Source organism: Notechis scutatus, chromosome 14, assembly GCF_049901735.1.
Source record: "Notechis scutatus isolate UNSWTSFEM ecotype Mainland chromosome 14, rNotScu1.2, whole genome shotgun sequence".
In the NCBI taxonomy this organism is placed as follows: domain Eukaryota; kingdom Metazoa; phylum Chordata; class Lepidosauria; order Squamata; family Elapidae; genus Notechis; species Notechis scutatus.
Window position 1 is genome coordinate 3,580,764 of NC_142022.1, and position 10,020 is coordinate 3,590,783.

Below are 10,020 nucleotides of genomic sequence, written 5' to 3' on the forward strand. Positions count from 1 at the left end.
CTCCCCCCCCACACACACACACAAGCAGAAGAACCTAGACTTTGAGAGAGCAGTTATGCATAATTTGTGTGAATATTGCCTGGGTGTTTGAAAGTTTTTGGTCTACTTAGAAAAATTAACTTGATATTTTCAAATGGGTGGAATATTTAGTGATTTAGTCAGGTTTTCCACCGCCGATGCAGCTTTCACTTCAAAAGGAACCTGAAGTCGAATCTGCCCTCAAGTAGGACCGCACCCCTTTTGCTTCCGTGGCCATTCAACGACCAGTCCCGCCCCCTTCCGGGTAAAGAAGACGAATCGCCAAGTGGGAGGATTGTTAAAGCTACCGCAATGTAGATCAGCGAAACTTTAAAGAGATACGTACTGTTGCATTGAGAGTTTAAAAAGATTTATTTTTTTTTGCCGGATGGAAGAGACCATAAGAAATTAGGAAGAAAAAAACTTGTCAATTTGTCTCAATTCACTTTTTATAATGTTTATTTAATGCAAAATAAGCAAAAAGAGATGTCCGTTGATGAAATTGCTCAGAAAAGGTATCCAAGTTGGTTTACATTTAAAAATCACACAATTGCAAATCAGATCTTCATATTTCATTGACTAAAAATCAGCCATCTCCAAACTTGGCAACTTATTAAGACTTGTGGATTTCAACTCCCAGAATTCCCCAGTCATCATGGACTGCATACATGGAATGCAGAACCCCAAGCTGGCTGGGGAATTCTGGGAGTTGAAGTCCACAAGTGCCTTAACATCGTTGTCATGCCCTTGGTAGAGTCGGACTCTGAGGAAGAGGAGGAACAGCCAACAGGGAGCGGTAGTGTGGCTCCAGAGGTGGTGGAGGAGGCTGGGGAAGGGCAGAGGCCCGCTGAGCAGTCAGAGGAGGACCCAGGCCCATCCCTCTCCACTAGGGGCAGGGGAGAGGATCAGGGAAAATGTGGTCTACTCGGGAGGAGAGGGCCATGATCCTCTTCATGGGTTGCAGGTATGTGATTTGCATTAGAGTTTGGACCTGTGTGCTAACAGACGCTGGAGACAAATTAGTGTTTTCCTTGGATGAGCTTTATCTTTATTTCTATCTTTATCTTTATTTCTATCTTATTTTTATTTTTTATCTTTATCTTTATTTCTTCGGTTATCTTCCTGGAATGTGTGATTAATTATCTTGGTTTGCCTTGGAACTCTCGTCAATACGGTTTCCTTTTACTTCATTATCTACTTTTTTGAATTTAAACTGTGACTAATAAAACAGCAAAGCTAAGTTGAAGGCATTGCAAGACCTTGACTCATGTTTTAGTTTTTGTGTTATTTTTGAGACCCTACAGGTCATCACAGTTGTCAAGTTTGGAGAATCCTGGGCTAAATGCACCCCACCATTTCTATTTCTAAAGCAACTGCAATTAAATTGTGTGGAAATTTCCCCTGTCCTTCTGCAAGGCTTAGCTTTTGGGATTTGAGTTGATTTGAGACATCTGCACATGCTCAGACTCCCTTCTTTTGACATTTGGCGACAGGGTCTTTGGAAACTTCCATTTAAGTGCATGGGTTTTGTTGTGGTCGGCCTGCAGAGCCGGCAGCAGAGTGGGACAGTGGGGAGGAACATGGTCCAGTTCCGGAGTCTAGGGATGACTCGGACGATGGTCCTGCGTTTGACAAGAGATGGGGCCAGGGCCATCTGAGAGTGGGGTGCTGACTCCGGAGCCTCCAGAATCTGACATCAGCGAGGCAGAGGAGCAGCGGGAGCCTGTTCCCAGTGTGCACATGCGCAGAGCTGCCAGAAGCCAAGAACAGTTAAGACAAAAGGGGCGACTCAGGAGTAAGACTTGGAGGTGATTGGCCCCTCCCATAAGACATAAAGGAGGAGCAAAAGGACAGAAGCCTTTGCAGGAAACAACTTTGTTCGTTTTGTTCAGTTTAAAATCCGCAGCTCCGTGTGGACTTTGTGCTCCGTTTGGCCTTGTACACCTAATTGGCAATTTAGTCATTGGCAGCCTTTCAAGGAAGATAAAGGTGAGTGCTGATCAGCCTTATCCCAAAGGACTGTGGCAGATTTCTGTGGGACTATTCACAAACTGTTTGAGACTCATTACGATGTGTGAATGCATATAATTCACAGCTGTTGAAATAAAAACAAGGTTTTTGGGAACAGCCTGTGATTGTTACTGTCTCAGGAAGCCTTGGTCAGAACAGGTTGTTGATGTGCTTCAATAGTCGATGCAATGTGTGGACTTCAAATTTCAGAATCCAATTCCCCTATGCTGGATGGAGAATTGAATCCACAATACAGGCAGTCCTTGACTTACGACCACAATTGAGCCCAACATTTCTGTTGTTAAGCGAGACCGTTGAGTTTTGCCCCACTTTATGGCCTTTATTGACAGTTCAGTGAAACACTGCTGTTAAGTTAGTAGCATGATGGTTAAGTGAATCTGGCTTCCTCAATTTTGAGTCCAAAATTTCTGTTAAGTGACACACTTGTTGAGTTTTGCCCCATTTTACAACCTTTCTTGCCACTGTTGTTAAGTGAACCACTGCAGTTGTTCAGTTAGTCACCCAGTCGTTAAGTGAATCTGGCTTCCCTGTTGACTTTGCTTGTCAGGTCACAAAAGGGGATCTCGTGACCCTGGAAACACTGCAACCGTCATAAATGTGAGTCAGTTGCCAAGTGCGTGAATTTTGATCATGTGACTGTGAGGATATTGTATCAGTTATGTAAAAAAAACCTGGTCATAAGTCACTTTTTTCAGTGCTATTGTAACTTTGGTCACTAAATGAATTGTTGTAAACTGAGGACTGCCTGTGTTGCATGCATGTTCTTTCAAGGGTATTTTCCTCAGCATTATTTGGGGTTTTATCACAATTGATTGGCGGCGTCTTAGCCTACGTATTCTGTTCTGTTCTGTCCTAGGCTTCCCCCAAAAGCACTAAGCCCAGTGATGGTGAACCTTTGTGTTGGGGGTGCCATAAGCGTGTGCCGGCACCCACAATGCAATGCCCCCCGTGCATACGTGCGCAACACCCCCGCCCCACCCCCTTTCCTGCACTGCGCATCCCAGCTGATTTTCGGCCCATTTGAGGCCATTTCTGCGCTCCCGGAGACTCCAGGGAAGCCTCTGCGGCCTCGGGAGGCCGAAAAATGGGCCTTCTGGAAATACCGAACGTGCCCGTTTTCAGCCTCCGGAGAGCCTCTAGAGCCTCGGGAGGCTGAAAACAGGCCCGTTTTGGCATTTCCGGAAGGCCTGTTTTTTGGCCTCCCAAGGCTGCAGGCTTCCCTTGAGCCTCCGGGAGGGCGAAAATGGCCTCAAACGTGCCACCTGTGGCACATGTGCCCCATAGGTTCGCCATCACAACACTAAGCCAACTCTGAGTCCTGGCAAATGCATTCTTTCGCATAGTTTTGTAGTGAAACACGGGTATCGAGCTAGTAATAAATACTCCAGACTCTGGATACGGAAGTTGTCTCTTTTAAGGGTGGCTTTGTTCCATTCTTTTAAAAAAAACTGAGGCAGAACGTTCCACTGGCTAATCGCAATGTTTTTATTTGGTTTGCAACTCAAGTCTCTTCTACTAACCTACAGCTGGCCATGGATGCTGGGAGTTGTAGTTCATCATCAGAGTGCAGCCATGTGGAGTTTGATGAAATACACGTTCTTCACCTTTGAACTACTGGGCAAAGACAGCCACAAAGACTGACCAAATTCAACCCCAACAGAATAAATTAAATTTTAGTGGTAATTTAGTGCTGGCTTTTCTCACGAACAAAACAGGGCATTGCAGCCCCAAAATAGCTATGACTAGAACTAGTGCATACTTAGTCTATGGCTGAGAAAAGAATACGAGCCATGTGCAGTGAGGCCCAATCCTTTTCTTTTTTTGCACAACTATTCCAGTGCGATAAATAGCACTCACAACACATCGAAGCACAGCTATGAGCCCGTAATACGATCTTTCTCAAACCTCTGCAAATGTAAAATGGGTGGACTTCAACTCCCAAAATTCCCCAGCCCACTATGCTTAAAGCACACTGGGCTGGGGGATTCTGGAAGTTAAAAGTGCACATTTTAATTTGATTTATTGAATTTATATTGCCGTCTATTCGCACATGGCGACTCAAGGTGGCTTATGGGATATAAAACCTCATTTAAAACAATAAAACTAATAAAAAAGAATCAAATAAATTAATATAATAAATTAAAATAACCCCCACCACCGCGACAGCTTAAGATATACTTTAAAGCTTGCTAGTTGGGGGATTCAGGGAAATGCAATCCACCATCTTAGAACCTGCTGGCTGGGGGATTCTGGGAATTACAACCCATCCACCTTAAACTTGCAGAGGCTGAAAAACACAGCTCTAATACAAGCAGCAAATACCGGTTAACCCGTACAGCAGATCAGCGAAGCTGTAAACAAGCATCACGATTTGCTGCAAGCAGCAGCATCCCTGAAGGGCTGGCTTTCTACATACGGGGAGAGGTTTGCAACCCCTCAGCCAGCATTTCAAGGCAGACCCTTCTTCTGCGCATAAAAACGAGACTAGCAGCCGTCCCACGCCACCTCAGCTGCAGACCCTCTCGGAGAGATCCAACAGTGTCCCCTTCCATTTCCCATCCACCAGGAGAAGGGAAGTCCGGTTGTCCAAAGAAGCCGAATCCCTGAAGGAGCCTTTCTGGAAGACAACGCTGCCCTCCGTCACAGTCAAGCCATGCACCCGGCATAAGTCAGCGGCCTCCTCCAGGCTGTCGATCGCCAGCAGGTGGCTCAGTCGGGCCAGGGGGTACCGGCAATTCTTTGCATGGAAGCCATGGCTGAAAGCGAGCAACGCCAGGCGGCGGGTTTTGGCCAAGTGGGGATGGAGGGCGCAGCTGGGGAGGTAAGGGAGCTGCCGGGCCAGGCGGAAGAAACGGGCAAAGTTGCGTTCCAGGAAAGCCCAGTGGATGGCCAAGGCTGCCTTGAGGTCGGGAGACGTCCGGATATCGTCGGAGAGCTGGAGGATCTGCCGGAGGGCATCTGGGGAGCCTGGGGGGGAGAGGAAGAAACAGAGATAAGGCAAAAAAGTAAAAATTAAAAAAAAGGAAGGGGGCAGTAATCCCTGATTTGATTTACGACCACAATTGAGCCAAACATTTCTGTTGTTTAGTGAGACAGTTGTCTTTTTAAAAGCAGATCGGCTGCTTGAATTCTTGTTCCGATGAGTTTGTTCTCCTATGTTGTGCCATCCGTTTATGAAGTGGCTGTTTTGTTTCCCCAACGAACAGAACCTGCAAACAGTTCGTTGCATTTGTGCTCAGGTTGCGTCTGGGTGTTTTTCCAGGATTTTAGGGGCAGCCACAAAGAGGAGGGGGAGGTTCTACCTATTTTCCAAAGAAACCTAAAGGCAGGACAAGAAACAATGGATGGAAACTCATCAAGGAGAGAAGCAACCTGGAATTAAAGTGAAGCTGCCTAACAGTGAGGACAATTAACCGGTGGAACTGCTTGCCACCAGAAGTTGTGGGTTCTCTATCATGGGAGGCTTTTAAGAAGAGACTTGTCTGAGATGGCATAGGGCCGTGATGGTGAACCTATAGCATGCCCTCTTTGTGGGCATGCGCACCGTCGCCAGCTGCTCTTCTGGTTTCTGCCAGCCAGCTGGTTTTTGTGGGTGCCAGGGCACCCCAAAAATACCCCTCCAAAACAGGCCATTTTTGAGCCTTTTTCAGGCCATTTTCAGGTCGTTTTACGGGCTGCTTTCCGGATCAAAAACAGCTCAAAAATGGCCAACCCCCCAAAAAATGGCCTGAAAACACCCCCAAAATAGGCATGCGCGCTCCGGCCAGCTGGTCTTTGGGTTTCCAGCACATACACACATGTTCTGGTTTGGGCACTCGGTGCCGAAAAGGTTCGCCATCACTGGTATAGGGTCTCCTGCTTGAGCAGGGGGTTGGACTAGAACAGTGGTCGCCAACTGGTGGGCCAGGGACCACTGGTGGTCCGCGAGAAAATTTTAGTGGTCCGCAGGGAAATGTCACCCCCCCAAAGCAATTAATCCAGGCTGCGCGGGAACACAAGGCTTGTGTCGCTTGCATTGCGCACAACACGAGGTAGTGAGGGAGGGGAAGGGTGGAGGGGGGGAACTTGTCCCACGCACCTGGCCTGGTCACCGGGCTGCTTCTTTCTGCTTCTCTTCTGCTTTTGGTTGCACTAAAGGAAAGCAGCCAAAGTCTTTCTTTCTCTCCCCAAATTCCGCCAGAAACGAGTCTGTGCAAGGCCTCCTGCTTCGAGAGGCTGTGCCAGCAAAGACTCATTTCTGGCAGAGTTTGGGGGAGAGAAAGAAAGACTTCGGCTGCTTCTGCTGCTTTCCTTGCATGAAGCCAAAAGTCTCTCTCTCCCCCTGAGAACGGAGCTGGAGACAATATCTTGCGATCCCAAATAAAGAACGATCATCAGTAGGAAAACGGGGTGTGGAATTTTCCCGCAGACTTTTTTGGGGATTTTCCCAGGGTCTCTGGTCCCCGGGATTTAAAATTAGGAGTTTGGTGGTCCCTGAGCTCCCAAAGGTTGGACTAGAGAACCTCCCAGGTCCCTTTTATCCTATCCTTGGAGTGGGCAAGCTTCACCTCCCAACCATGCCGTTCCATGGGCAGCCCCTTTTCCTGGCATCCTGCCCCACCCCCTCCCGATCCAACCCCAGGGTTGTCTAACACCCCCCGCCCCCCCAAACCCCAGGATGAGTCCGTCCGGCTGCGCTGCCCGCGGCTCACCCAGGTGGTAGAGGAGGAAGAGCGCCTGGAAGCGCGGCTGGGCAGGATGCGCGGCGGGGCGGCGGTAAGCGCGGCGCAGGGCGGCGAAAGTCTCGCGCAGCTGCCCGTCGTGGAGGTGGGCGTCGAAGCGCGCGGGCGCCTCGTTGCAGAGCCGGGCTCCGGCGTGGAGCAAGTAGAGCACGGCGCGCTCCAGCACGGCGGCGCAAGGCGAGGCGGGCGGCCGCTGCAGCGCCAGATCCAGCCGCACGGCGCGCAGCCGGTCGGCCACGAAGGCGCAGCGCTCGGCCGGCGACACCTCGCTCGCTTCGGCCACCGACCGCCCCAGCAGGTGGTGCACGGTGGCCAAGAGCACCGCCGGCGGGCGCAGGTCGCAAGGCGCCGGGGGAGCCTGGCCGGCCGCCGGGCGGGAGAACTCCTTCACCGCCCGCGCAGGGTCCGCTTGCCGATCCGGCCCGAGCTCCAGCCGGTGCAGCCGCTTCTGGCGCCGCCGCCGCGCGAACTCCCCCGCCGGGCACATCTCCTTGCAAAGGGCCGGCCGCGGAGGACCCTCCGCCTCGCCCTCGCTCATGCCGCCGGCCCCCGGAACCCGCGCGGGCTGGGGAGCAGGGCCGGCCCCGGGAGGAGGAGCCCCGCCTCGCCGCGCGTTGCCCGCCTTCCCGGAGGCTGGTTCTCGCCCTGCGCCCGCGGGCGCCCGGTTGCAAACCGCGCCGAGCCCAGGCGACCTTTCCAGGAAGAACCTTTTTGGGGGCGATCGCGGCTCTTCCACGCTGATCCCCGCAGCACGTGGAGACCAGGATCGGTTCTCCCACGCCGGGGGCAGCCCAGTCCAGTTGCGCCAGCCCTTCGGGGATCGTAAGGCCTTAGGATCGCGCGCTGTGGCCATTTTTTAAAAAAAACTATTATTTTCTTCCTTTCTGGAAAGGGAATTTGATCGCCCGGATTGCGGTGTGGAAGGAAAAGGAGCAGCAGCCGCAGCTCCTCCTCCCACGTGCTAGCCGGGGGTGATGGGGTTTGTAGTCGGGGAAGGCGTGGTTGAGCGGACCTTCCACTTTAGACAACGGGGGAAAAAGAGGCGCAAAAGGGAAATGCGTTGCGACAGTGCAGAATGGTTTCTAAGGCTGGGGAGGGGGGAGCCTTGAGATCTTCTAGTCCAACCCCCCCCTCCTGGAAGCAGGAGACCCATCCCAAAATTGCATTGCAAAAATCCCCTTGTTCCTTTTTCATATTTAGCAAAACCTGAAAATAATAAAAGAGTTGGAATTCTTAGTTGACACCCCCACCCCAAGGGGGGGTGGGGATTAAAAAACGGTCTTCGAAGCGGATATTGCGCTCTGCGTGTCTCTACTAGTTTTATAGATCTAGGTGGCTCCCCCGGCTTGGCCAATCGCCTGCTCCTTCCCAGAGAGGGGCGGGTCTTCAGGGTGAATGATTGCCGGGCGAAAGGGGCGTGGCCCGATTTGTGGTCAATCGACTTCGGGTTCTCGTTCGGTTTGGACGTTGGAAACGGTGGAGGATTCTGGGATTTTAAAAATCAGATCTGATTTTATATTACATTTTAAAATAAAAATAGAAAGAACACAGAAAAAGGATGTAAAGATCCTCTTCCTGATTTTTTTTATTTTAAAATTTAATATTTAAGTTTTTCTATACGTTGTATGGTGTGTGTATTAAGTAAAACCATTGTATTTTAAATCTGATTTATTGTGCTTTTTGTTATCTGAGGGCTTTTTTTTGTTTTTGTTTAGAATCGGTTTATTTGAGCACAAAATCTTGGATTTGTAAAGAAAACCTGACTGGAAACCTCGCCTTAATTTTAGCAACGCTGGAGTTGAGTGTAGGACCAGAGCAAAACTTTTATCTCTCTCAACCCACCAAGGATCCACCCTTTTAACATTTCAATGGCAGAGCAAACATCCTAATCTAGGTAGCCTTGGACTTACGACCACAACGGAGTCCAAAATTTCTGTTGCTAAGCAAGACAGTTGCTAAGTGAGTTTTGCCCCATTTTACGACCTTCCTTGCCATGGTTGTTAATCCGGTTTCCTGGTGGACTTTGCTCGTCAGGTCGCAAAAGGGGATCATGTGACACTGCAACTGTTGTAAATATGAGTCATTTGCCATGATCACGTGACCATGGGGATGCTGCAATGTTAAGTGTGACAAACGGTCATAAGTCACTTTTTTCAGTGCCGTTGCAACCTTGAAAGATCCCTAAATGAATAGTTGTAAGTTGGACTACCTGTGCATTTTATTTATGTGCATACATGTTTTTGCTTTTACAGGCAAAAAATGGTGATTCTCTTAATTCCATGTTGTTGTATCCACAAGGATACAATCAGGATCAAGGGAGGTACTAATACCACTGTGTAAAGCCTGAGTAAGGCCACGCCTAGAGTACTACATTCATACTGCAAAAAAATACCGTTGACAGGCTAGAAAAAGTGCAGAGAAGAGCAACCAGGATGATTTAGGGGACTGGAGGCTCAAACATACGATGGAACGGTTGCAGGAACTGGGCCTGGCTAGTCTAGGGAAGGGAAGGACCAGTATTGGAGGGGTTGCCCCAGAGAGGAGGAAGGGGTCAAGCTGTTTTCCAAGGCACCCTAAGGCCAGAGAAGGAAGAATGGATGGAAACTGACCAAGGAGAGATTCAGCCTGGAAATAAGGAGGAATTTCCTGACAGGGAGAACAATCAACCAGGGGAACAGAAGTTGCTTTCGGAAGTGGTGGGAGCTTCATCCCTGGAGGCTTTCAAGAAGAGGCTGGACTGCCATTGGTCAGAGATGGTGTAGTAGGGTCTCCTGCCACTCACGCATCATCACAAAATCTCCAGAACTGTAAAGCCTACAAACTTAAAATTTGGCACGTAGGTTCCTCTTGGCTTCTAGGGGCTCACTAAGAAAGGATTTTTCCAAATGACCATCAGAGCATTAGTATTTCCTATATTGTTATTATTATTATTATTAACATGCTCTGATGCTAAGGAGTTCTACTCCCTTCCCCACCTGAAAAGAAATCTCTTCCAAATGCAAAACACAAGCAGAAGAGAGGAGTTTCAGTTTCAGAGCACCAAGCAGCTTTAGTGCAGAACAGTTGAGCTAAGCCACACCCAGGTTCCTTGCTGTCTCCTTATTGCTCACAGCAAATGCTGTTTCAGTTTCCAAACAGCCCTCAACTCTCACACTGACAGGATGCTAGCCAGATGAATACCGATGGATGCTGGTAGGCAGAGGCAAATTCCCCCCCTTATTTTCTTCCCCAAAAGCTAAGCCTGATCACA

The 10,020-nt window shown here is 49.4% G+C and overlaps 1 protein-coding gene across 1 annotated transcript; it reads right to left on the reverse strand.

Annotated features, from left to right (window-relative positions):
• Nucleotides 1-3,510: 3,510 nt before the first annotated feature.
• On the reverse strand, nucleotides 3,511-7,759 carry SAC3D1 (SAC3 domain containing 1). Its single transcript, XM_026685399.2, has 2 exons — nucleotides 6,741-7,759; nucleotides 3,511-5,016 (listed from the first exon to the last, which is right to left on the reverse strand). The coding sequence occupies exons 1-2, from the start codon at nucleotides 7,621-7,623 to the stop codon at nucleotides 4,556-4,558; spliced, it is 1,344 nt and encodes a 447-aa protein (XP_026541184.2). The 5' UTR covers nucleotides 7,624-7,759; the 3' UTR covers nucleotides 3,511-4,555.
• Between the last annotated feature and the right edge of the window lie 2,261 nt (nucleotides 7,760-10,020).